At 52.2% G+C, this 26,090-nt stretch overlaps 9 protein-coding genes across 9 annotated transcripts; 3 read left to right on the forward strand and 6 right to left on the reverse strand.

Annotated features, from left to right (window-relative positions):
• Window positions 1–723: 723 nt before the first annotated feature.
• Window positions 724–2,400, forward strand: MAA_05402 (uncharacterized protein; the record flags this gene model as incomplete). Its single annotated transcript, XM_007823400.1, has 5 exons — window positions 724–761; window positions 947–1,178; window positions 1,240–1,395; window positions 1,464–2,219; window positions 2,287–2,400. The coding sequence occupies 5 exons, from the start codon at window positions 724–726 to the stop codon at window positions 2,398–2,400; spliced, it is 1,296 nt and encodes a 431-aa protein (XP_007821591.1).
• Window positions 2,401–3,309: 909 nt separating this feature from the next.
• MAA_05401 (kinase isozyme 4) lies at window positions 3,310–4,841 on the reverse strand (the record flags this gene model as incomplete). Its single annotated transcript, XM_007823399.1, has 4 exons — window positions 3,310–3,373; window positions 3,435–4,426; window positions 4,503–4,651; window positions 4,727–4,841. The coding sequence occupies 4 exons, from the start codon at window positions 4,839–4,841 to the stop codon at window positions 3,310–3,312; spliced, it is 1,320 nt and encodes a 439-aa protein (XP_007821590.1).
• Window positions 4,842–7,721: 2,880 nt separating this feature from the next.
• Window positions 7,722–8,613, forward strand: MAA_10833 (cytochrome P450; the record flags this gene model as incomplete). Its single annotated transcript, XM_011412752.1, has 3 exons — window positions 7,722–8,186; window positions 8,257–8,336; window positions 8,391–8,613. 3 exons carry the CDS (start codon window positions 7,722–7,724, stop codon window positions 8,611–8,613), a joined length of 768 nt encoding a protein of 255 aa, XP_011411054.1.
• A 704-nt stretch (window positions 8,614–9,317) lies between these two features.
• On the reverse strand, window positions 9,318–11,293 carry MAA_05400 (hydroxyproline-rich glycoprotein DZ-HRGP; the record flags this gene model as incomplete). The annotated part of the gene is made up of 3 exons (XM_007823398.2): window positions 9,318–10,339; window positions 10,413–10,515; window positions 10,574–11,293. The coding sequence occupies 3 exons, from the start codon at window positions 11,291–11,293 to the stop codon at window positions 9,318–9,320; spliced, it is 1,845 nt and encodes a 614-aa protein (XP_007821589.2).
• Window positions 11,294–13,621: 2,328 nt separating this feature from the next.
• Window positions 13,622–15,761, reverse strand: MAA_05399 (glutamate decarboxylase/PLP-dependent protein; the record flags this gene model as incomplete). The annotated part of the gene is made up of 3 exons (XM_007823397.1): window positions 13,622–14,615; window positions 14,730–15,335; window positions 15,661–15,761. 3 exons carry the CDS (start codon window positions 15,759–15,761, stop codon window positions 13,622–13,624), a joined length of 1,701 nt encoding a protein of 566 aa, XP_007821588.1.
• Window positions 15,762–18,779: 3,018 nt separating this feature from the next.
• On the reverse strand, window positions 18,780–19,834 carry MAA_05398 (Galactosyl transferase; the record flags this gene model as incomplete). Its single annotated transcript, XM_007823396.1, has 3 exons — window positions 18,780–18,998; window positions 19,062–19,489; window positions 19,540–19,834. The coding sequence occupies 3 exons, from the start codon at window positions 19,832–19,834 to the stop codon at window positions 18,780–18,782; spliced, it is 942 nt and encodes a 313-aa protein (XP_007821587.1).
• A 1,201-nt stretch (window positions 19,835–21,035) lies between these two features.
• On the reverse strand, window positions 21,036–22,043 carry MAA_05397 (Zinc finger, RING-CH-type; the record flags this gene model as incomplete). Its single annotated transcript, XM_007823395.1, has 1 exon — window positions 21,036–22,043. The coding sequence occupies one exon, from the start codon at window positions 22,041–22,043 to the stop codon at window positions 21,036–21,038; it is 1,008 nt and encodes a 335-aa protein (XP_007821586.1).
• Window positions 22,044–22,658: 615 nt separating this feature from the next.
• On the forward strand, window positions 22,659–23,790 carry MAA_05396 (proteasome subunit alpha type 2; the record flags this gene model as incomplete). The annotated part of the gene is made up of 5 exons (XM_007823394.2): window positions 22,659–22,702; window positions 22,781–22,800; window positions 22,893–22,943; window positions 23,010–23,606; window positions 23,672–23,790. 5 exons carry the CDS (start codon window positions 22,659–22,661, stop codon window positions 23,788–23,790), a joined length of 831 nt encoding a protein of 276 aa, XP_007821585.2.
• A 643-nt stretch (window positions 23,791–24,433) lies between these two features.
• On the reverse strand, window positions 24,434–25,061 carry MAA_10834 (uncharacterized protein; the record flags this gene model as incomplete). Its single annotated transcript, XM_011412753.1, has 2 exons — window positions 24,434–24,801; window positions 24,905–25,061. 2 exons carry the CDS (start codon window positions 25,059–25,061, stop codon window positions 24,434–24,436), a joined length of 525 nt encoding a protein of 174 aa, XP_011411055.1.
• Between the last annotated feature and the right edge of the window lie 1,029 nt (window positions 25,062–26,090).

Below are 26,090 nucleotides of genomic sequence, written 5' to 3' on the forward strand. Positions count from 1 at the left end.
GCAGGTGTTCAATCCATTTCAAGTTGCAGGAGCAAACATTGCCGGTTGTTTGTGTAAATCATCTAGTCAGATGATGCCATCAGTGGCTCTATTGTGATTTATTCTTTCGACCAAGCACTTACCAGCCGACCTCGGAACGCTTGATCAGGACCTGACGGCGAGATGATTGCTTTCCTGGGAGCCTGTTACATCGATGAAATGAACACAAGCTGATATGATGATTCTACCGAGAATTTTTGGTTGTGTCCTCGAACCGGACTCTGCTTGATGGCTTGTGCCTAACTGGTCTTTTAAGCTTTCTCGAAATCGTCTTGTGTTGATATCAGGTCTTTTACCATCCAGGAATTCGTAGATGCCAAGTTCAAAGTTTCATCACCAATTCGTAGCCAAATGGCAGAAAATTTGGGCGTGCCACCTGCCCGTTATTCGTTAACTAGCGCCGCCAGCCGTCAAGGCTTTTCACGTAATGCACAAACTGGCTGCCGAATAAATTTACCTCGAGCTCTCGGGTTCCTCTTCTTTCTTCTCTTTTTTGTTATCTCTCCCACCTTCAAAACCGGGCTCAACCACCGAGACTGGTCTCTGGCCCCTTCTCATCACCATATGGAAGCAACGTTCGTCCTCTACAACTGTGCTGGATTTAACTCTAGTTGAGTATTGCATTCGTTGAAACTGTCAGCGAAGCGTCGCCTCATTAGAGCCCTTGAGCGGATCGACGTAATCATGGCTCCGAACGAGAAGACCAATGTCAAGCCAAGCCCGTGAGCAAATCTTCCTTTTTCATGTTGCGTCAACTAACAAGAATATTTGCTCCCGCCTTCTTCGATTATGGCTGAATCTTTACTAATAGTTTTTGGCTACAGAGGATCGATACATGGGCTTCCTGTACGGTACGCAACCATCACATACTCAAGCAAGACACAGTCCCACAGCTAACCAACAACAGGTATCGATGCAAGGTTGGAGGAGAATGGAAACCACTCCAGTTTTTCTCCAAGAACCAGCAACAACTTCTACAGAGACAGACATCTTTGCGTGGCGATGTTGACGCGGCGAATTCAGGAATGACATGCATAGAGCACTCTGTTGGTTTTCGTGGAGAAATTCGCTGCGAGCTTTGTGGGTTGATCAAACCCATTGACATGTTCAGCAAATCGATGAGAAGGAGCGACGATCCGGTGAGCCTTGGAATAATTCGGATATTATCATTAATTGCTGGCCACTGACCGTTGTATAAAGACTTGTCTGCAATGCACTGCTTGGCAGGAGATCCAAGAACCAGGTGTGACCCCTATGCCGTTGCAGACGGGGCACCGTTCAGTTGAAGAGAACAAGGGAGACAGTAAAAGAAGATTTACTGAGAGCACAGACTTCTTCCCCGACCTTATGCCCCAGGTACGAAAGACTCTACTTCCCCTGTAACAACCCTACATCACATAGAACAACTACTGATTTCCTCGCAGGTTCCCATTACGGCCTTGTCATCACTGGGGGTTTGTGACATTGCTACTTCAGGTAGAATTAGTCCAGAAAGTGGTCGTAAACAGGCTCAGCCTGGTGGTCCCTCGTCTTCCCGGGGACCATCATCTGTAGTCTCGGCCCCGGTATCAGTCGCTTCGTCTGGTACGGTGCCTCCTCACTTGGAATCTATTGTTGGCCAGTTGATGCAGAACGATGGTTTGAGAAAACCAGGAAATCCTGAAAACCGCAGCCCTGAAAGCATCTCCTCTATTGGACCTGTCAATATCCAGGGCCGGCCGGCTGAGAATCAAATTCTGTCAGTTGTTGGGTCTGAAGTGGGTTCTGAGATGGAGGGAAGTGATGCTGGGAAAACAAGACGGTCAAATTTGCATAGCCAGCTACCACCACATCTTCAAGGTAAAATACCCAACATGGGGTCTCGTGCCACCTTGTTCCAATATGCGGTTCCTGGTACAAGCTCGCAAGGCTCGGATGCCAGAACCATTTCCACAGCTACGACCATGCGGAGCGAGCAGGATACTGGACATACCAAAACGCGCGTCCCATACAACGCTTGGGATAATGCCGGTAAGCTCCATGAAGCCATCAAGTCGCACACTGCTTCGGAGGGCGGCACGGCATCAACCGCAAGCGACGTCCCGGCTCAGGATCCAAGTGCATCAGGGCAGTGGGAAAGTGTTCCAGCTACAAAGAAGGGCTGGCCCAAGACAAAGAACAATTGGCACACAGCTCCAAGGGTAATTAGAACCCAGATGAGTGTGGAAATCTTGATTATTTCTCATCATACTGACATTATATCTCTAGTTGGAATCGCGTCCATTGCTTGACATAGGCCACATATCCGACCAGCATATTGACCCCAAAATTGATCGTCAGAAACGCATGAACTATTGCGATTCAGAAGATTCTAGATACTGAATCCATGCTTCATGGGGGTGGCTTGCTCACATCCACTAGGCCCCTTCTTGTGTTTGGCAACTTCTGGTGTGGTTTGGATTTTTTGATCTTGCGTGGGTTGAACTAGTTACCATTGAAGAAGATACAGAGCTGCTTTTATTTTTGCAATCAATAGTCACGACAGTGGACAAGCATGGCGTTGCAAGGATCAACAAACAGAGTAGTAGCCCTCGGGGCTAAGGACCAGACACGCGTGTCGTTTAACCAAGACAAATCAACAAGATAGCTGAAAATAAATTTGCTCATAGGCATCCCTATGCCCGTTAAAACAGTTTAAATTTCACTCTTCTCGTACAAATTTGCGCCTCCTCGTTGAGGACACAAAAGATTTACTGCTCCAGCCAATCCTCGTTATGCTTGCCTGCACCCCGGCAGTTGCTCACTTATTCTTCCTTCCCTTGGTCTTCCCAGGGCGTTCCTTTTCCTCCTGGCCATTCAAGCAGTACCAAGCCGCCCACGGTGCCGAAATCCAAGAAATATACCTCCCTCTTCAACGTTGCCAAATTTGATGAAGTACCACCCGAACCCAGTAGCAAGAAGGGAAAAAAAAAAAAAATGATCTGTGACGGTCCATCGCCCAAGACACGGCACCATACGCCCCACAGCGCGCCCGAGTAGTAATATGTATAATAATAGGATAGATGTAAGAAATGATGTAGATGGCTAGGTTCTAGTTTGTAGTTTATGTTTTCGAACTGCAAATCACGTTTACACTTCGCGGTCTTCCCGTTTGTCGAATATTTCCGTGGGAGGTGCATTTACCACCGCCTCGGCATCGCCCACTTGTCTTCGCTCCGTGACCTCTCGGCGATCCTTGAGGCGTTTGCGCAAGATTAGAGATGGAGATGAGGCCCCGGCGGTGCTTAATTGCTACTGTAGCGGCTCTGAAGATGACGACAGGCGGTTCAGATGAAGATACACATCTGTTCCATAGCTGCAGAATCCAAGTCAGTCTTGCTGGTTCCCAATGGTACGGGATTTGGACGTGTTCTTACCCTTCCATGCTAATCAACTTCAAGTCGCCGCCAAAATATCTTGCGTACAGTCTTGAAATAGGTAAGCCGTAGCCGAAGCCAGCCATAGGAGCTTTGAAGTCGCTCTTGTCGAAATCCGGGTCCAAGTTGGGCGTGCGGTCGACAGTTGTATACATGTACGTCCAGACCAACGGAATAGCGCTTCGTGGTATGCCACCGCCCTCGTCAGAGATCTTGATGGTAATGTCTTCTTTGCCCTCGGCCACAATGACCTTGGTCACGGGAAACTCCTGCTTGTCCATCCCGTGCGTCTCAACCACAGCACGAAGGGAATTCTTAAGAGTTTCGAAGAGCATGTGTGACAAGTGTCCCGGGACATACATGAAATCCAGATTGGGGTTGCAGACCAGCTGGATACGAGGAGCCTCAAACAGACCGTAATGGTCCTCGCAAACAAATCGCGCGTTCTCGATGGCCTCTTGCGCGAGATCTTTGACGTTGGTCTTTGTGCAAATCACGCCGACATAGGTTGGATCGCGGTGGTGACTTTGGTCGGTGAGAGCAATGTGTTGCCCGATGAGCATTCTGATTCCGATACGCGACATGTAAAATCGGTCGAGGAATGATTGTATGGTACCATCAATTTGCATTCGCTGACGTCGGCGCTTGTACTCCAAGATGCCTTGAGCCATTGTGGTGACAACTCCATCGTGTCTCCGCTTTATTGTGTGAAGGGTTTGCGCAAATCTTTGATTGTAAAGCTGCAGGTCAGCAGGCCAATCACCCGTATCATCAACAGTGGCGAAATATCTCCTTGACAGCGACTTTGCCTTGCCGTTGCCATTGCTGGAATTTGTCAGCCCGCCCCAGCCAGAAGAGTCTCCTTCGTCGATGGAGGGATTGGGTGTGGCGTCGGAGAGTCGTTGGATATGGCGGCCGTTGCCCTTGGTAGGCTTCATGAGACGATCGCGAATTTCTTTGCTCAGATTTGGCCGAGGAAGCTGTGTGATTTCCTGTTTGGCGTACCACGGATCAATGGATATTCTGTGGACGGCGCCGGGTTGGTACAATGCGTCATGGGAAACCTACCTCAAACGACTGAGCGTACCAATCTTTGACTTTCATGACAGACGGCATCTCGTTTAATCCATCAGGCAGGTCATCTAGTTCCTGGACACGATGCGCAAGGCGGATTGGCAACTCCTCGGCCAAGAATTGTGAGGCGCGGAATAGGGTGCCTGGGTCGCCAGAAAGTCAACTTGGTCTGCCTGGCAATGGGCGGATTTACAGCTCAGTTGGGGAGAGCAGCATACCTATGGATGGCTTGTCACCAAACTGCACCATCTGGCGCAGGCTCACGCCCGTGGCGGGAAACTTGGCATAATGCCGGATGGTGTCCATCAGTCTCTCTGACGACTTCCACGACATGGCGGTGGCGGGCCGAGAGACAGATAGGGTCGGGGCAGCGGAAGGCGACTTATAACAATGCCTCTATGGTTCGGTCCAAAGGGTTCGAAAAGGAAACAAGGCGCAGAGTGACGATTGAAGCAGGTGATGCGGTGGCACAAAGGTCTGCCAAACAAAAGATGGTCATTGATGCCGTCAGTCGCGAGGTCGGAAGACGGCGGGGCGGCTCTGAGTCAAAGCAGCAATTGGGCCCCGCGGGAGCTACAAGTGAGAGCCGAGGCCCAGCAAGGTCTGGACAGGGCTGGCGGCGAAGCAGAAGACGGCACCGTCAATATGGAGAGTGCAAGCTGCCGCAAAGAAGACAAAGGCCAGATTGAGACGAGCGAGGGGAGGAAAGGGGGCGGCAAGCGGGATGGTTTTGGTTTTTAGTCGAAGCGCCAGCACTGGTGGCAAGTCCAAGGTGCATGTGTAGAAAAGTGTCGCGTGGGCTGGAGGGAGAAGGCGAGGAGGATTAGACGGGCGTCGGTCGGCAATGGGATATGCAGGCCTGGGGTTTGGGACGGGGGACGGGGGACGGGGGACACGGACACGGGAGGTGGTGATGCAATAAACAGTGGGCGTTTTTGCCCCAGGCGCCGTCATGCTGCCCTGCTTGGTGCGTTCCCTGCTGGAGAGAGCGCCTGAGCCCAGAGGGGAACAGCACAGAGCATTCGATCGTCGGGTAGGGCGAGCACGGCCCAACGGAGGGAATCGACATTAGGAGGGGCGGCTAATCCAGTCAATCTGCATGTGCTGTCGAAGTACTCCGTCGAAGTACTCCGTCGACGACGGAGCAACCTCGCCGCTCGACACTTGATATCGAACATGCCACCCGTCCAGACTCGGCATGGGCACAAGGTGGTGCCAAAGTCGAGATTTTTTTTTTTTTTTTTGTTTTTTTTTTTTAAAAAAAAGAAAGTTTTTATGGTTCGATTGATTGATAATTGAAATCTGCAAAACCGCTACGGCGCTTACCAGGGGCTGCGCAACCCACGGAGCTGGATGGCCGTGACATCCATGCCATGTATCAAGCTGCAGACAGACATGTCGCGGCATGGTGCATGTTGCGTTGGTTTTTTTTCTTCTCTTTCTTATGAATACTTTGGGAAGGTACTACTCGGCCCTGGACATTGCAGTGTGTGCACTGGGACAGGGAGCGAAAGACAATACAACATGTTTGATTGTACCGGATACCCTGTAGTAGCCAATATCATAATTTGCTTGTAGATTGATATGTCAACGTGCTAAGACTGACTGTTCGCGTCCAATGACACCGGTGAGGTCAACCACCCTGGACCTTGAAACAGCAACATGACACTATTGACGTGTTGATGGGGACATATTCGCCGTTGTACGGATTTGCATATGTCGAAAATACAAGGCAAGCAGGGCATGGGCACACACATGGCTGCCAGACTGCTGTTGGCGGACAGGCACTTGAATGCGGCAGTGAAGATGATGCAGCTCTTGATTCATGCCGGTTAGTCGTGCAGATAATTCACTCGCTTCCAAGGCGTGTTGCTGTACCTTGGACTGCAGGTCGGCTCTGCATCATGTTCCTCGTCAACACATGTCTGAAGGGAACCGGACCAAATTCCGGCCAATCAGCGCCGCACTATTTCCTCTGCTACGGAGTCGTGCTTGGTCGTCAAGTGACTTGCCCCTGGCCGCAGCTCGACCGCTTCTCTGCCCGCCAGTTGACAACAGCCGAGCATCATCCACCCACCCCTAACCCCCCCAACCCGGCCGATACACACGCACAAGCACCTTCGACTGCGAGCTCTCCCCTCTGTATGGCTCGTCTTGTAGCATGTGGGCAGTCTGGGATGCTGGTTCACATTTTGCCAGAGACAGACGCGACAGACGTGACAGCCGTGAGCCGCCAGCTCGAATCTCCTTCACCTCCGCGAGCCCATCTCGGTCCATCGGAACTGCTCGGACCTGGTGCGAACGAGGGCTTGTGCAAGACGTTCCCCAGCCCGAGCTCAGCAGAAGCTACCAAGGCCATCCCAGATCAGCGTTGAACACGTTAGCAGCCGACTGCTAGCTTCCGTCGACCGCCCCATCTCGGCCCCAGGTCCAAGAAGCGGCTTGAACGACGTGCTCGCCGCCTTGTGTGTGTGGTCGACCTTGGCCGACTTCTTGTGCATCCTCAGAATCCGCTCTGGGCGCTAGTGCCAAATCTGGTACTGGGTACGGAGTACCTGCCCCCTGGACCTTGCTTGTTCGTGAAGGTCGGTGAGCAATTGTTGGCTTCTCAGGCACAGAAGGCCAGGTGGCTGGGTCGTTGTTCGTTCTTCCTTCTCTCACGCGGTTCTTGGTTTTTGCAACAGGTGTCGGTGGTCGAGTGTATGATTCACTTGGCTAGATGTCTGGGTAGGTTGGACGTGTCTTCTGTTGTGCCGCTGGCCGCGGATAGCACGGCCACCGCGAAAGGGGTTGAGCCTCGATATAGTTGTTTCTTTGCCCTTTCCTTTGGCTGCGCGCCTGCCATACAGCCCAACGGCCTCAATTCAGAAAACCCACAAGATCAACATGGGTCACGCAGAGCGACACGAGCCATCGCCAACTACTCCGGCGCTGGATCGCCGAAGCATGGGCAGCAGCAACAGCGGGAGCAGTGAAAATGGTGCCTGTAGCCAATGCAGCTGCAAAAGTCATCGAAGTCAAAGTTACACGACTAGTCAACATTCTTCTCCCCGGCCGTTGAGCAGAACACATGACGGCATAGACCAACTTGTTGACCGAGGAGTTTACACTCCACCGCGGCGGACTAGCACTCATGCTGCCTCTAGTATGGCCTTTCCTAATCCAGGGGGTAGCATCAGTCCGCTCAGACGTGATTTATCTCAGATGCACACGATGCTGCCCGAAGGCATTGACGCCGTGACGTCTCGCGCAGCAAGGCACGATCTAGCGAGGCGACTTAGCCACCTGGCCCGGCGGCTTACTTATGACGGATCCGATGATGTTGATGAGATGATGGTTGGAAGCCAACTCGAGCAGCTTGAAAAGGTCGTTGGCAGCGCTAGGAGCGCTGAGTCTAAAAAGCTTCCATACCAAACAAGCTTTGATAGCCCGGGAAGAAGTGACGCCGGCTCTGTGCTAGGGTCACCCGTTTCTTCCCTTTTCAGATCGCGCTTTTCTGACTTGTCTGCATCGCTGCATAGAGAGCGCGAGGCCGAAAAGGAACCCGAGGATGAGGCTCCGTCAAAGAAGGGCATGACGGGGACACAGGCGAAGAAGGTGATTGCAGAGATGAACAAGCTCAATGAGGAACTATCAACGGTGGTGAACAATCTCAAGGCTCGGCAAGAGGAGTCCGAGGTGAGTGGCTTCTATGGCCATACCAATTCTTTAATCTTCTCGAATTGTTCTTAGCTAACACTGGCTTCAGCATATTCAAGGACTTCTCATTGAACGGGCAGAACGAGCGGCCCAGCGCATCATTTTTTTGCAGAACCGCATTTCCTACCTGTACGTATAGCCTTGTGACGCGGCCTGGCAACATTTTGCTGAGACGAGAACTAGAGAGGAGGAGCTCCAAGAAAATGACGGTGAGCTGCAGCATCTGAGGATATGCCTGAAAGCAGTCGAGATACAGATGCCACCGCACCCTGATAAGGAACTCCAGCGATGTATTGCCACGTTCAAAGACGATTACCAAGCCCTGAAACGAAAACGAGCGCATCGGGCCAGCATGGCCAGCGTTCGGGGCTTCGACCCCCTTCAAATGGGGACACCGTTACGATAACACCCCATCGTGGGAATCTTGACAGCAACTGACTGCCCTTACTTCATTAACATGTTTTTATAACGACTACGACGACGACTAGACGGCTGTACGAGTTTGATTTTACTACACGAGTTGTATGGCTGTACGACGAACTCGGGACTCTAATTGACGATTGGCCCTCCACTATCTGAACTTTTATGCGAATCGAGATGTTATCTGCATAGCCTGGACTTGTTCTTTTCCGGAATTTGGCTTGTTTCTCTTATCCTTTTTTTTTCCCCTCTCGCATGTTTACCTCTTCTTCAGACGCACATGTTGTACAGGGATATTTGATGGGGGCGGCGCAAAGATTGTTTCTTGACCGAATGTTTGCTACGAGTGTCAAACAGCGGCTTCTTCTTTTGAGTGATACCATGCATAGCAGGCAGACGAAGGATATAATCCTACTTTGAATTTTATTTTGTTTTTTTAATCTGAATTCATACATGGTATACATTCTGATACCTCGAATAGTCCCCGACTGTTGTCGTCAAGATATCAATTCCTCTCCCGTCATGCTATGGAAACAAACCCGTGGTCGTTATGTCATCAGTTCCCCCTTTTTCCCAATTTATACAAAAGTCATGAGTCATTCATCCTAGTACATTGTTGCACGCCTTTGCTCGCCATATCACAGTCACACAATCTGCCGGTCCAGCGCGACTCTTGCCCTCTGCTGTTTCTCACCCTCTCGCCTTCCCTCGCAAGAACTCATCGTATGTCGGCCCTTGTTGCCTCCCCTGAAAGAAGCGGTAGCTGTCCACTCTCCCGGGCGACGCATCAGGTGTCCAGCTGCTCGAATCCGGCGCCATTCGGCCCCTATCTACGTCCTCTGCCCCCCTTGAGTACGAAGAACTGGAATAGCTTCGCGGAGGGTGCCTATATCTCCTTTCGCTGTCGATTGATGCGGCCCTTGCGGCCTTGGGGCTCTTGTCGCGCCGTCTGCTCGTGTGTCTATCGTACTTGATGCGCTCGGGCGATGGCTCCGAGTATCTGCGCCTAGAGGGCTCGCTGCGCGAGCTAGGAAAGTACCGGGGCTCGGGGTTATACGCCTTCTCACGCTGGGAGGAGGAAGTGGAAGAGGACGAGGACGAGTAGTAGTACTTTGCCTCCTGTGGCGTGCGACTGGCGGTGGAGGTGCTCTGCCTGCGGCGGGAGGTGTTTGCGGGGGATATGGTGACGTCCTCCGGAGGCGACTTGCGGCTGCTGTGCCGCTTGTAATCGTCTGTGTGGTAGGGCTTCTCTCGGCGTCCCATGCTTGCTGGGCTGGAACTCATGTGTGAGGCGCCCCGGAATGCTTCGAAGAGGAGGTTGCTCCACGAGGGGGAGGGGGGTTCGGACGAGCTCCCCATGCGTTTACTCCAGTCGTCTAGAGCACAGACAATGTCTCTGTATGTGCGGTCGTTTCTGTGGGCAGGGAACAAGTGCCGGGATAGCTGTTTTGGTAGGCGCTCTACTGGGGTTGGGCCTTGGTGGTCTGCCTCGAGGGGGATGTCCATGAGGATGCTTTGGAGGCGGTAGGATTCAGCGTCTGGCGCGGCTTGGATGAAAGCCGTCAGCCAGGTCTGCAGGCCGACGGGTGTAAGGGCAGGGATGCAGGGACGCGTGGAGTGCTGGTCCTGGATGAGGTGGTATTCGCAAGAGAGGTCTTGGTAGAGGAGCTCCAGGCTGCGAAGGCAGTGACGGGATTGGTAGTCGAATATTCCTGGGTACAATCATCAGGACTGTGTTCTTGTTCAAGTCTTGGAAGGGGGGGGGGGGAGGGGGCGACGGCGGACCTTGGAAAGGGAATTGTTCCTTGTCAAGTTTATATCTCCTATACAAGGCAAACATCTTGACAGGAGGGATGACGAGCGAATTGCGTGGTTCGTATTCCCGGATCTGGACTCATCAGACTCATCAGAAACAAGCTCGGCCCGGCGTGTTGTTGGTTCCTTACCATGAAGTTTGCCAACCCGCGTAGCACCGCGGCCAATCTCCTGGTTGGCTCGCCGTGTTCGGTAAACAGTTGACCCCATTGTCTGTCGACCACGGACATGTGTGGACCGCCGTCGCCGCGTGACGACGTGGTATATCGCGGCGAAGAAGGCTCCGTCGCTACCGGATAGCTATTTGATCTGTGGTGCAGCACGACGGGGGGTCTGGTGGAAAAGTGCACGGTAGGCCGTTGCTTGGGGCTGGACTCGGCAGACGAGGGTGGTGTAAGTGTTGCATTGGGGGTCACATATGCCGTTGAAGAGGACGTGGTGTGTGACTTTGATGAGCTTGGGCTTGCATGGGAATATGAAGACGAAGGAGACGGAGAAGGAGAAGGACAAGCTTTGCCATATCGGCTGGCGGGTGTTGGTGAGACAGGCTGGTGGTGGTCTGGACAATCGCCATTGGGCCTCTGGGTAGACGTCCTTGAAGAGGACGAGGGCGAGGACGATGAGACACTGTCTGCAACCTTGTTGCGGGCTGGTGATGCGACGACGGTGTCTTGGTCCGAGTCGTCGTCATCCACGGTAGCTTGGAAGCGGTTCCTGGGGGCCGCTGGCTTCGTCTCTGGCGCGACGGCGTCGCTCCGCAGAGAAAAATGCGATATATCCGCGTCCTGAGCCAGGTTCAGCCCGAGCCCAACGCAGGACGCCGACTCCATGGCAGGGCCTGCTGCCGCCATGGTGATGGAGGACGGAGGAGGAGGATGGAAGATGGAGGAGGGGACAAGATGGACGACGAAGACAGAGGTGAAAGGGGGGGAGAGCGCAAGCAAGAAGGTGATGGTGGTTTATACGAGTTCAAAAAAGGAGTCAATCACCAATTCACAGCAGCGGCGATGATGATGATGAAGGGGACCAGTTGAGCGGTTGTGTTTGAGCTGTTGACTCACGACGGGGCAGCGGGCAATTGTTATATGCTTTCTTGTCATGACCCAACTTACAGCAACAACTGGCATCAACAGACGATGGACTGAAAACCCGACGAAGCAGCCCATTTACGCATTTACCCCAATGTATCGGTGCACACCCTTGGCTTTGCCAAGCACTGGCCGTCTTCTCGTCACGCCCACCCACGATAAAGAAGAAATCCAGATGTCAACGGCCCATGTGTCGAGCAGCTCTGGCCGGGTGCATCCAATCAAGGCACGCGGCCCCTTCCGACGAGGTTGATTGTTGACATGTCCTACCGTCGTACCTCCTCCAGACGCTCTCTCGCCACATGCGCACGGCAGAACTCCCGACTATCCTCCCCCATGCACGTATATGCAACCTGTCGACCTGTTACCTGACCTGTTACCTTGTTCCCCCGTCCCCCGTGCCACCACATGGCATCTCAAATAGTTCAACTCACACAGCAGCAAGAAAAACGAGATAGCAAGCCCACAAAAAGGTACGCCTTGTGCGACCCGGCCGCCCGGGGAAGAGAAGCAAGGGAACATTGAAATTAGTAGTATACCAAAACCACCACCACCCTGTTTCGCCGCCGCCGTCGCCAGCGTGATACCTTAAGTACCTACTTAAGTACCTAGGTACTTACTTAGAAGTACTTAGGTACTTCACCTTTACCCAACTTTCCTGAGTACCCAAGTACCTACCGCCTGCCGCCGCGGGGACATCGACATTGATGGAGGGGGCAACATGGAAAGAAGAAAGGGCAGGCCGCAAAGGCGTGCACTCGCTCGCAACGCACATGCCATACATACAACTCCAAGTCCAGCAGCAAATGCCACTGCTCTCTTCCGCAAAAAGTGGCCACCTGTAAGACCCTTGAACCTTGACAAATGCTCACATCACCAACCCCCAGCTTCATGTACCGAGTAATTGCATCTCCCCACCCACCTCTCGAAAATGCAGCCATTTCGTATCTCATGCCGACAAACCCCAGGATTCCCTTGTTTTTTTTTTTTTAAAGAGAAAAAAAAAAGAAGCATTAAAATAATAATAATAATAATAAACAGGCAGCCTGGCACCAAATCCCACCCGACTGCACATTGATCCCCAAGTGGCAAAGACAACCGGTCTGCCCTCGAGGTCTGGTGTCCAGTCTGGTCCTTGGGCATCACCGCAAAAGGGCAAAGACGCCAAAAAGAGGCACTTCAGTCACCTGCACGACAGCATGTCCCGCTTGCAAGCCCTGCATATGACACCAGGCGCTATGCAGGCCTTCGCCACGCCTTTTCCTGCACCACCCGCCTCATTTTTGCCTCCCTTTGTCTCTGGTATTTCCGCTGCCCCTCTGCCGCGGGAACCCCCCTCCTTCCCGATCGACCAGACAGACCAGACCCTTTTCTTCCCTCTGAGAGGCCCCTTCCCCCGCGAGTTGAACCACAGACTACTTGACCTACCGCTGTTTCCTCCTCCTCCTCCCCCCCCTTCTCGGCATCGCACTTGGTCACCGACTTGGGCTGTGGAAGGGGAGGGGAGGGGAGGGAGGGAGCGAGGTTATAAAAAATTTAAATTTTGCACAGAGCGCAGCCCGACCAACTGACCGTGAGTGAATGAATGGGCCGTGGGCGAGCAAAAATGGTGGTGTGGTGCTGCTGGCCGTCTGAATGCGTCTTTCGTCATCGGACACTCGAAAGTGAGGCTGTAGCCGTTTTGCCCGCGTCAGCACCATCTAGATTGCTTTATTGGCTGGTGCGTCTACGGCCAGACAACAACAACAAGGGAGGAGAACCTTGATTCCATCTCGAGCGCCCTAGGAACCATTTAATGAGGCTCTGTTGCGCATTCGACGCCGTGCCATTACCGAAGACGACGGATATCGCCATCTGCCCACTCGTGTCCTGATTAGAGATAAACTCGCCGTGACTTGTAGGCTATTTATTGATGCTTCAATAATGCTATGAATGCTGCAAAGGGCGCCTTCATAAAAGAAATCACCCCCACACAACACAAAAAGGCAGATGAAAAAAAAATGAAAAAACTTCCGCCGTAAATCAGGCTCCCTTTTGCTTATACAATTCGCCTCCTATATTCACCCTTGAACCCCAATCGCTGCCGACATCTTATGCCTTGTACAAAATATCCAGGAATCCCTTTGCCAGGTCCACGACAACACTCTTATTTGGCAGAGAGCCAGCTACACCATACAGGGCAGCCGAGTTGCCCATGGCCTTGCCCTTGGCCCCTTTGCCCTCCACCTGACGCACTCTTTCCTTCTCGCGTTCCTCCTCGATAACAGTCTCCAGGTCGCTAACCAGACGCTCCCACACCTTGGCAATGGGCATGGTTACAGCCACGTGGATTGCCGGAGGGTTCTGCAGCGCATTGAGATGCCATCCCTTGCTCGACATGGCATCGGCAATGTCGTAGATGTCGAGGTTGAGAGCGGTGAAGGCGACCACGGAAACGAGGGGCTTACCGACAATCTCGAGCTCGCCGTTGAGCGTTCCAGAACTTTGAATGGCCTCTGCGATCTTCTTGGCGGCACCAACAATCTTTACACAAGCATCCACATAGCCGGCCTCGCCTACGGTCAACAAGCTCGCCCAGCAGCCGGCGATCAATGCACCAGGGCGCGATCCAGCAATACCGGGAGATGCGTAAACGCCTCCGGACCAGTCAGGGCAGACATAGTACTGGTACTGGCGTAGCTCCGCCGTGCGGTACAACACGGTCGAATTACCCTTGGGGGCAAAGCCGTACTTGTGGGTGTCGCAACTGATACTGGTAACACCTTTGAGACGGAAATCGAAAAGCTCCGATTCGAAGCCGGCCTTTTCGAGATACGGCACGAGAAACGACCCTAGGCAGCAGTCGACGTGGAGGGGGAGCTTCTTGCGGACAGCCAGTCTGGACAAGGCCGTGATGTCGTCGATGATACCGTGAGGGAAGTTGGGAGCAGAACCGACTAGCAGAACCGTGTTGGGGTTGATCAGACGCGCCACTCTCTTGACGTCGACCTGATAGCTGGGCGCAGGGCAGTCGACGAGGTGAATCTTGATACCAAAGTAATCACCGGCCTTGCGGAAGGCAGTGTGTGCAGTGTAAGGGAGAATCCTGTTGTTTGTTGCCAAGACAATGGTTAGCCATTTGCCACGTTCTGGCACGGTTAATATGCACAACATAGGTACGACAACTTGCCGCACCCTTGTTCAAAATGTTGAGACATACATTTCAGGTTCCGTGACTCCGCGCTCGGCATACGCCTTTTGGCGAGCGCTCAAACACGCCATCAAGATGCTCTCAGTACCGCCAGCAGTCGAAACGCCGGCAGCTCCAGGAGGGGCATGAAATATGTTGAGCACCATGCTGACTACTTCAGCTTCCATCTTGCGCACACCCGGGAAGACATCCGGGTGGATGGGATTGGCAACGGTAAACTTGCCAAAAGCCTCGGTCTGCAGGCCGATGAGACTTTCCTCGCCGTGGTAGACGGCTCCGGAGACGAAGCCATCCTCCCAGCGGGTGTGGTCGAGGTTGGCCAGCATCTCAAGTTCCGCACGCACAGTATCTGCGGTCAAGCCCTCCTTGGGAAGGGTCAAGTACCGGGTATCAGTCTGTGCAATGAGTTTGGACGACATTTGAGCAATGGACTCGTTGACCTGTTTCTGGACCTTGCCACGCACGCCAGGGGCGCGAAGGAAATAACCGTATAATGTGCGGTGGATTACATGGTACAACTCGAGGATGGCGCCGATCGGGCCTCGACCCTTGAGCTTCCAGAAAGCACGTCGGGTCCATCGGAGGACAAAGTAGTAGAAGACGATATTCCGGAGCCTAGCAGCAACAACGAAGATGAGGTGTCAGCCAAGAAATCCGATGAGCATGCGGTGAGAAGGTTGTTTCTCGGTGTGGTGTGTGAAGAAAACGGGAGGTGAGTCGACGCCAATTGGCGCGATGCTTGACGTCACGACCAATTGGCTATTGGCAATATAGAGCCAACATAGAATGCGCCAATGCGCCTCAGCCAGCTCATGACCGACATGCACAAAGAGGCACCACATCGGAGGGAGAGCTGGATAGCAGGCTGAACAGCACATGTTTCACCGGCAAGAAAACACAAACAAACAGTTACAACAAAGGTCATGGGAATATCACGTACAAGTCGACGGTGAGGAAATCGAGAGGGTTGGCGGGTCCTCGGCGCTTGACCTTTTCGAAGCCGCCGAGGAGACTGACGGGCATTCGAGAGCTTCCAGGCATGGTGGCGTCGGTCCAATGAGGACGGTGGCAGCAAAGCTGATGACGGCGGGTGAACAAGACGAGAACAAGACAAGAGAATGGCCCCCTACGTTGCTGTTTGTGTCCCAAATGCCCCAGACGCAAGTGCAAAACGAAGGACAAGGACAAGAAATGCCACCGAGGAAGCTATCGCAGGGCAAAAGGACGGTGGGCTGGGGAAAGTAAAAGAGAGTGAGGGTTTGACGTGGTCGGTTTTGTAGTCCGACTCGGATAGTCGTAGGCGTTTGGCGCTGGTGAGAGCTCTCAGCTACAAGCGGCAAGTACGTACGAAGCAGGCGACGACCCAGGTTAGGTACCCCGGTACATATACTTACTTAGTTGCTTGCCATCGGGGCTATCAGCAGCGAAAAGGCAAGCGCATCTCGACTGCTCTTGCTCTTGTTGCGCACGACAAAGGCACCAGTCGGAGGCTCGAGCCAGCTCAGACCTCGGTGCAGAGCACCAGTCGGACACCTGAAAAACAGACATGGAGGTGGGGGACGGCCTGTACTTGAACATTTTTTAGTGGGGCAATCCCGCCGACTCTTGCCTGCAGCTAATTTAAATAGCGATGGAATGAGCCACTGGATCTTGACAAAGGAACGAAGAGACGAAAGGTCGTATGCCCGCCCCATGCCTGGCCAATCAGGAGCGGGCATCTCATCGCGGACTTGACCTTTTCATTGGCCAAAAATGATCATCGCCCACCAGGTCCGTCGTTCCTCTGACGAAACGTGGCCCATTACCACGGAGTCTCGCGGTCCGCTTCCCTTAGTCGATGATGCTCGCTGGCGGTCCGAAGTGGAGCCCCACATCGGTCGAGGTCCGATGTGCTGGATACGGCTTTTCAGGGATAACATTTTGAACCTCCAACACTGTGTAAATAGTTGGTGCCGTTGACAAGCTGCGAAGTTGCCACCACAAACGACCTATAACTGAGGCGCTAATGGTAACTGTCGCAAATGCAAGCAGCGGTGTTTATACACATGGATTGGGTGGCGGCTTTTTTTGCACCTCTCCGGGGAAATGCGGAGACCATCATTTGATCATAGCTTTGCTCGTGGCAGGAGAAGACGACCTTGCGCCTTCTCATCCAGCTATTGCGTCTCCTCGCGGCGATTGCACCCAGGCAACTCGGAACAACTGGCGGCACGACTGGCCAATGCAAATTTTGTAGAGTTCTTGCTCCTTTTTTAGATTGCGACTTGACCTATTGTGAAGCGTGGCCAACTATCGTACATCCGCGGGCATGATTGACACAATGCCATCTTCTATATTTTGCGGAAGTTGCATGGCTCCACGAGTCATGTATGGGATTATTGCTAGCCCAATTTTCGTTATTATTTCGTAGCAAATAAATAGCAAACGACGACAAAAGCAAAGTAAGTTGTATTACGCGTCGACGGAGGTAGATGGAGGACTGTATTTGGTATGCCTGGTACCAATTTTGTCCATCTGCCATCGTGAATCGACAGAGCAAGCGAGCCAACTACCCAGATGGCTTGTATGAGATTTCAATGTTTCTGCCCATGCAATAGATCCACAACCGTGGTAAAACTGGGGAAAAAATTTGGACCTACGAGGAGAAAGCTATGAGCGAAGCTTGAGATGTCGGCACCAAAGTCTCCATTGTCGTTGGCGCCTCCGGGAAAGTCGAAGCATCAACCAGCAGACATGACACAAAGGAGGTTGGAGTGCCGCCAGGACACCAATTTGGTACACCGGCCCTATCCTGCTACCATAGACAACGTTGCTCTGCGCGATAAGCAGATGCTCGCCGCGAACCCGTGGGGAGGGACTTGTTACCACCGGCCGGGATATATTGGCCGCCGGGGTGGAAGCGGCCTACCCAAAGGCAAATTATACGGTCCGCTATATACATGACTGGTTCACGCGTCATGAAAAGGGAGGTGACGACCGTTGTGGATCGAACACTATTCGTCATATAACAGGTCGCAAGTGGTGGTGAACGTGTAGTCGGCCGGAATGACCATCTATCATTACGCTGGGATTCCCCTCATGACTGCATAAGAATGCAAGGTAGACACAATGAAGGCTGGCATAGAGACCCGAGCAGAGTGTCCTTGATCTTTGTCCTGTCTACTCCCTCCCCAACTGTTCGTATATCACCAGCTGATTTACGGCGAAAACGTGAATACTGTCCCTGATACTTGTACACCAAGACGAACCAAGCGCCACCGTGTCGAGTTCATGTCAATGTCGAGTCAATGTCAAGTCGCTCCTTTGGTCTTGCGAGTGATGGGTGTGTGCCAGGCTGACAGGCTGTACGATGGGGACTTGTGAAATTCGAGGACGGGACACCAGCACTAACAGCATAAAGATGTAAAGAAAAGCCATCAAGATTGGTTGTACAGACCTTGATGGTGGCCACATCCCCTCGACATCTTGGTCTATGGCCCGGCGCTGCCAACCGGGATAAGTCGACATTCGACCTCCGCGGCCACCGACTTGGGCCACGCAACGTCCCATCGTGGCTAAATGCATTGCCTAGCAGCTAGTAGCGCAATGTCATCCTCTCCATCGTGCAACATTAACGCGGGGTGCGTAGGAGACGTCTGGACACTTGATAAAATATCGAGTCATCATCGTCTCGCATTCCCTCAACCCCACGGGCATATCTGCCCATTGGCTAAGCCCTTACGATGGTGGCGCCTCACGCCGACAATCTTGAACCCAAATCAATATTTCTGCAATTCAATCTCCGTCTCTGAAACATACTCTAACATGCCTCATCATGAAACAATAATATAACATGCGAAATTATCCCTAGCCATGTCACTCAAATCATACATGTTCCCTCCACCCCGTCCACCATCTCTCCTTCCCTCTCGTCGCTCATATCGCGTCTATTCAAACCGGCAACGCCAAACTCGGGTTTAAAAAAAGTACAAGAGTAAAGAAAGGAAAAGTGATTTTGGTCCATAAACGCCCCAAATCACGGCGCACTGCATTTCAATCTCATTCTTGATCCATGCCCACTCATGCTATACCAAATGCCTTCTTCATCTTCTCCCAGTAGTGTGACGACACGGTCTGGCAGCTCTGATCCCCCGTCTTGGTACAGTCTGGGAAGAGCACGACAAAGTCGCCTTCTTGATATTGCTCGCCGATGGTGGATTTCGAGTAAGACGCGAGTGTCCGTTGGGGGACGAGGGCTAGTTTGGAAAGGATGGTTGGGTGCCATTGGACGATATGTTCCTGAAACATTCAAAGTCAATACTGCATCGAGATGCGCGGGAAATTGGAAAGAGCAAGTCGTACCAATGCATGTCTCTCGGCTTTCTGGAAATTGTAAGCCCTATATAGAGGATCGAACCACGTCTCGACAAAGAACTTGGCGAATTCTCCGTTGCGAATAACAACACTCTTGTGCACAAGACCCTCTTTATCCTGGGTTACGATAAAGTCAATGCTTTCGCCGCCCAAGTGCGAGAATGTCTTGATGATGCTGTCAGGCGGTACAACAGGGTAATCCTTGATCATGAGACTCTCCAGCCTGCTGGGCCTCGTAACCTGGTCCTCCAGGCTCTTGGTCGGGTCCATAATGTAGGCGTCTTGATCGAGGTACCAGATAAACTTGCAATCGGGATATTTCGAAAGGGCGTGACGCATGGCAAATATTTTGGCCCATGATCGTGGGGCTCCTCGCGTATCGTAGTCTAGGGCGTTGACGACCATTGCTTGGTAGCCTTTTGGGTGGTTAGTATTATTTCCTGTTGAACAAGTGCTTTAAACGCACCATGTCTCGCGGCATATCTCTCGCGATTCTCCTTAATCGTGTCCAAATATGCAGTGTCCCATTCACTGGGGTCAATTACCGTCACCAACACCACTGACGGATGGCCTGAGGGCACATGCTCGTGGTAAGGATCGGGCTTTTTGCCCCCAAAGAGCAAGTAGAGCGCGCCCAGGAAAAGCAAGGCTCCAATGGCAATGTTTTTTAATCTGCTTCGTCTAAGCAGAGATATATTCGATGACATGGGCCGAAACGGCGGCGGGTTCGAACGCTTTCGCGGGGGGTATGGGAGATGCATTGTTGGCCAGCTCGTCCTGTCCTTTCGCAAACACAGGGCTTAATCTATTTCGTCGCAATTTTATCCCCTAGACCGTCGGTATGCGCAGGTTCAATGTTGTCCTTGACAACATTCGGCCGTGCTCGTGAAAAGTCGCCTCGCGGCAACACGCTTCGTGTTCGAGCGGCTGCGATATGGCTATCCCAACTGCTTGTGGGAAATCTTGGTCAAGGCCTCGGGGATCGTCGATTGATGCAAACGTCAAATGAGACGGGCGACAGAAGACACACCCTCGGGGAAATAGCAAGCTGTCAAGAAAAGGTCAATGTCGGAAAAGGGATATAGTGTCAAGGGCGCACGGCTGGTCTCTGCAGGTGAGCCATCGGCCGAGGAACGTTAGTCGTGAGGTTTTCTGGGAGTTGTGATGATTAGGAGTTTGCTGTGTTGACTAAGATAAAGTATCAATTGCAGTAAGGGTCAGGTAACGTTGAGCAGACAGGGGCACTGGGTGGACAAGGACCTATCAACACGCTGCCACATTGCTGCAGATGCCTGGGGCTAATAGTACTTAGTGACAAGCCGTCTCGTTCTAGGGGTTCTCCATCCAGCCGCTATCAATTGATGGCTGATGGACACAATTTATCGTGCCACCTCATACAAACACTGGCTCTTCTGTATTCACGGACTAGTTCACTGGAGCATTCGATCGGGCATATTGACTATATACTGTATTGTAAATTTAAATTTACTAGGCTTATACGACTAATACATCCAGCCCTGGCAGGCAGTTGATGCTGGATACAGAGTAATTTACGTAGGCCAAGGTTCACTATACTGCGCCGGAAGACGATGATAAATGTATCAGTAGCGCAAGGCAATCTACCCACGGCTTTGTACATGTTGTACCAAGTAGACGCCAAATAGCTTCATACACCAAAACAGTGCGTGAGCATCAAGTTGTTGCTACCGACCTGTCACACCGTACCGACGAGCTCACATAGCCAAAACGGCTCAGGCTCAAGGTGACGGTTAGACGTTAAATATCTGCACGCAGACTAGTTGACTTGACATGGAAGAGCAAAAGTCGAGGCAACTTAAGAGTGTGCAAGGTCTACATGAACACGAAGCATATCCTGGAACTCAAAAGAAATGCATTGGCGGTTGATCATCATCGCTATTTCTGCCGGTTCTTGTGACTAGCTGTCTCTCCCTATTCTCTTCATTAGCGTGGACCAGCATCACCGCCGTCCGGCATCGCTTCTTCATATTCGTCATCTTCGTCGCCGACATCCATGACTTTATTGCTGACATTGGTCAGAATTCGTGCACTCATTGCCTTGACAAACCTCCACACGGCCATCATAAACGTAAATGCTCCAATGATGACAAAAAGCAGGTTGAAGTTGTCCATCCTGCTCCTGCCCGTGCCGCCGCGTCTGCCGGAGCCAAAGAGCCCTCCAGCACGGAAGTTGATCCAGTGCCACGGACCCATTGCAACAAAGGACTTGATGGCACCAATCAGCCCTAGAGAGAAGAAGCCCTTGGTAAAATGCTCGGTCCACGTGCTGGGCTCCTCGTACACCGGCGGCCGCACAGCATCCAAATCTGATACGACACTCGATACTGTGTCTGCAATAGACCCCACAGGATCAAACCACAAGTCCATGATGGGATCTGCAATAAAGCCAAGGATAAAGAGGCTGACAATAAGGACCACTATTGTCAAAAAAACCTGTGCCCATTTGCTGCTGAGCCTCGAGGCCCAGTGCAGCCGAGCCAGTCGATAGGTGAACTTGCATGTCGGGCATTGCCAGAAATTTCTCGTGGCAGTGGGGTTCGTCAACCGCCATGCATCGAGACATCCTTCGTGGACATATTTCGACGAGCCCTTACACTTGCAAGGCGACAAGAGCCGGCCAAGTTCAGGGTCGTCTGATTCATACACGGGCCGTGACGACCTTGTCGACACGCCAAATGTCCTTGGGATATCCGTAGGGAATTTGGGATGCTCGGTGTCTAGACAAATTCGACAGGTCCGTGGGCCATAGCGACGGCCTTTTGGTTTCGCTTGGGGGTTTGGAGCTTCTTCCTTTGCGGCAGTGCTCTCGCCTGCTAGCCGAGGCCCTGATCGTCCGAACGTCTCGGTTCGTTCGGACGGCTGCGAGGACGCGTATGGCATACGTCGGCGCTCAAACGAGGTGCCTGCGTTTTCAAACGGTTCAGAATCCATTGCAGCACTGCGAGCTAAAACTGCGGTGGTAATAAGTTCTGATGCGTCGGAAGGGCTCAATTGCGTTCGATTCGGGTTGGTGAAATCAGCATATTAGGCGAAATGGCTGCGCTGCAGACCACATGGTCTGCCTTGAAAACTGAAGAGCAGACGGAGTCAATGCAGAATAGATATCTTACTGCCACAAGAAAAGACAAGAAAATAAGAGCCAACGATTGTTACGTGGGTTAATGCAGCTTTCAGGATGGTCAACCTCCAGGCCGATGTTGAGGCCACATCATCATGGAACACGAGGACAAGGCTATCGATCCGAAGCACCGCGTTAATTCTAGCAGCAATTCCTGTGCCCAACGGAATCCGTGAGGCGGGCAACGAAACGAGTGGGTCCTCGGAGTTCGGCCAAACTCATGCGCCGGGCTGGGAAGCTCCCAGGCCAGCCTGAACGCGCAGCTTCGCCCGTGCCTGGGCGACCGTCCACCAGGCTGCTTGAGGCGGGAACATCCAAGCTTGACTGTCGCAGTTGTTTCGACCTCATTAACCCTCCAATTCGTCTCTCTCTCCAGATCCGATACCACAAGAATCCTTGCCAAACCTTCTTTGGTGACCGTTGCAGCTATGGCGGACCGATATTCATTCTCCCTCACAACATTCTCTCCCAGGTATGTTGGGGCAAGATCGTCTTGATGTCACTTCGTGGTGACGACGTGCTTGGAGCTTAGCTAATTATTGCTGTGTAGTGGAAAGCTGGTGCAGATTGGTACGGAATTCTTATGCCATTTATCAAGACCTCCTAGTAGTGCTACGACGAAAATGCGATATCTGCAACTGTATTAACCTAATTCTCCGTAGAATACGCTTTGAACGCTGTCAATCAGGGCATTACCGCCCTTGGCATCAAAGGTTTGTACACTCCGCACCCGGCTTTCCATGTCTCTATGCATCTTCCCAGTACTTAAACTCCACCAGCTACCAACGGCATCGTTCTCGCCACCGAAAAGAAGTCGTCCTCGCCTCTCGCTGACCAAAGCTCCGTGTCCAAAATCAGCAACATCACACCAAACATTGGCGCCGTCTATTCTGGCATGGGTCCCGATTACCGAGTCCTAATTGACCGAGCACGCAAAGTTTCTCACACTGGCTACAAGCGAATCTACAACGAGTACCCTCCTACCAGAATATTGGTCCAGGATGTTGCTAGAGTTATGCAAGAAGCGACGCAGTCAGCTGGCGTTCGACCCTACGGTGTGAGCATGCTAGTTGCCGGTTGGGATGACGGCATCGAGCCCGAAGATGAGGCTCCCGCTGCTGAAGGTGACGAAAAAAAACCCACGTCCAAAACTGGTGGTATCCAAAAGGGCGGGCCTATGTTGTATCAGGTCGACCCTACGGGTAGTTACTTTCCCTGGAAGGCTACAGCTATTGGTAAGAGCGCGACCAAGGCTAAGACCTTCCTGGAGAAGAGATACTCTGAGGAGTTGGAACTGGAGGATGCAATTCACATTGCCCTTTTGACCTTGAAGGACAATATTGAGGGAGAAATGAACGGTGATTCCATTGAGATTGGTATGTCGCTTTCTGCACGCAATTAGGCATTGGCTATTTCGCCCGATCACTAACCGAGACTGTAGGTATTGTCGGCCCTCCTGCTGACCACTTGCTGGGAGTCGAGGGAGTCGAGGGAGCAACGGGCCCGCGATTCAGAAAGCTCACCCCTCAGGAAATCGAGGACTACCTGACGAGTCTATGATGTGTGAGCGTGGCTGGGTAATGACGTGAAGTTTGGTGTACAATAGAAGATCATAAATGCTCAATGAACCCTCGCAACGGAAGTCTTTCTGAAAGTTCAGTGTGATATATGCTGATTTAGGTTACACCTGTCTTCTGTGCTGTCAAAATAAATGACGATTTCGGTCCAGCAGCTACTCCTACGACTTGACAACCATCTGGAACACCCAGCTTTACCTTTGTCCATGTTTTTGCGACCATGTCCACACCTTGTCTCAAGCCAAGTTGACCATTATCATTACGACCAATCACATAAACAGTGCCATCAGTCGTCAGCGCTATGGCGTGACTATCCCCCAAGGCCACATCCTGTACATCTTTGTCGCCATCTACGCCGAGGTAGTTGGGTATGCCACATAATTCCGCAAACGCCGAATGGCCGCTTTGTCTTTGTCCTGTACATCTTCGACCCCAGATGTAAATACTTCCGCTCTGAGTGAGTGCCGCAAGGCAATAACCGCCGGCGGTAACATGTTTTATGGGTTCTCCTAGATTGATTAGATCGGGTACAAATCCCGGCTGATCAGCCGGTCTGTGTAACACAAAAATCAGTCCCATCGTTTGCTTTTCGGACGAACATGCAGTGCACAAAAGTATCTTGCAACTCACTCATCCGATGTAACTTCTCTAGCAAGGCAGTCCTGGTATCGCGGATCACCCATCGTGGCTACCTCGCCGTTTTGATACAGGATTATAAACCCGGCGGCGAAAGAGGCCACCTCTTGCACCTGGCTATTACATGGCCAACTCGTGGGGTTGGACTTTGATACAAAGTCGTCATAACAAGGATGCACTGTTAGAAAGTGTTTATTAGGCCCAAGCCTCACACCCGTATTTTCGGCAGATGTAGGACCGTCAAAGATCACAGTGAGGCCGTTGCCAGCGCGACAGGCCTGGTAACTTCGCTGGATATCTTCATCACTTGCGGTCTCGACCCCGATACCGGCACGATAGTACCCGGCGCGGCCGCGGACTGTTCATTGTGAAATGTGAGCTTTGAATTGGTCTGAGTCTATCAAGGAAGCTTTTATGGCATTGACTCTGGTTGCTGCGCCGTCCGCTTATCCCATACGTACCTAGCGTGTAGTATAAGCCTGCTCGAGGTCGTTCAAGGCAGTCGTCATCAAGGACTTTTGTAAATGTCGATAGGTCTTTAGGCTCGGCAACATCTCCCGATTCCGGCACGAAGCATAATTGGTTCCAGGCATTGAAGCCTGCAGCGAACAAGTCCATCTTTGGCCACGAAGCCAAGATCGAGCCCCCACACGGGACTTTTGCCCTGTGGTGGAAGAATACTAATGAGCGGCGCTAGGCGGGCTGCGGTCATAACGTGGCTCAGTCTGAGGATCTAACATGTCGTGGCAGCGATTGAGTCAGAACTTTTCCGCCTTGGGAACTGGTTCCGGATAAGATAAAGAACAGGGTGGTGCAACTGCGGTTATTGTCTCGTGATGACCAAAGGTTCCTCGCCAGTCCGCTTGAGAGACAAGGTTTGCGAGCTGTAATGTATCCTAGACTTGTCTGTCTTGGCTTGCGCCTGGATCTTTTGATGCCAAGGCAGTGAAGTATTAACAAACAAAGCGGCCAATTTCGTAGTTGGTGATGCTGGTGGCCCTAGCCTGGTGGGTTTGGTTCGAGGCGGTGCGAGCTAGACAAGGCAAAGAAGATGGTATATCTCATTTGACTTCGTAATGCTGTACCTAAACCGAGGTTAGTTTCTGTGATGATTTTGGAACCAACATGTAACAAACAAGACATTCATCCACACAGAGAGGTACGTTGGTTGTCCTGGACATGGACAATGAATCTTCCATTGGGCCGAATATTTCAAAGTGCCAGTAAGATATTACATGGTTACCAAAGCTTGACTGGGAGGGTGGCTTCGTCTGCCTGACGCTACATCGGACGTGGCTTGGAGCTTGGCCTGGCAGGTGCTTAGGCTCCAGTGGCTCCTTCCGGCTTTAGGAGCCTGGGTATGGTCTTGTTTCAAACAACCAAACAACCTTAACGGACAAACCATACTGAGGGTTGCATTTGACCCAACTCCTTGGCCTCAGGGCCCAAGGGTCTTGTTCGCGTAGTCCCTTTTCGCACTGAAATCGATGGCAGAGACGTCGATCGCTTTGCATTTCAACATCGTGAGCGACTAGCACCCCAGACTGCTAGCTGACCAAAAACAAAAGAACAAAAGCTACCCCTCCATCCACCCACACCCCGCCACTCGGAGCTCAACTTGAGCTCGAACTTTTCACGCACAAACAC

Source organism: Metarhizium robertsii (genome assembly GCF_000187425.2).
Source record: "Metarhizium robertsii ARSEF 23 chromosome Unknown MAA_Scf_2, whole genome shotgun sequence".
In the NCBI taxonomy this organism is placed as follows: Eukaryota; Fungi; Ascomycota; class Sordariomycetes; order Hypocreales; family Clavicipitaceae; genus Metarhizium; species Metarhizium robertsii.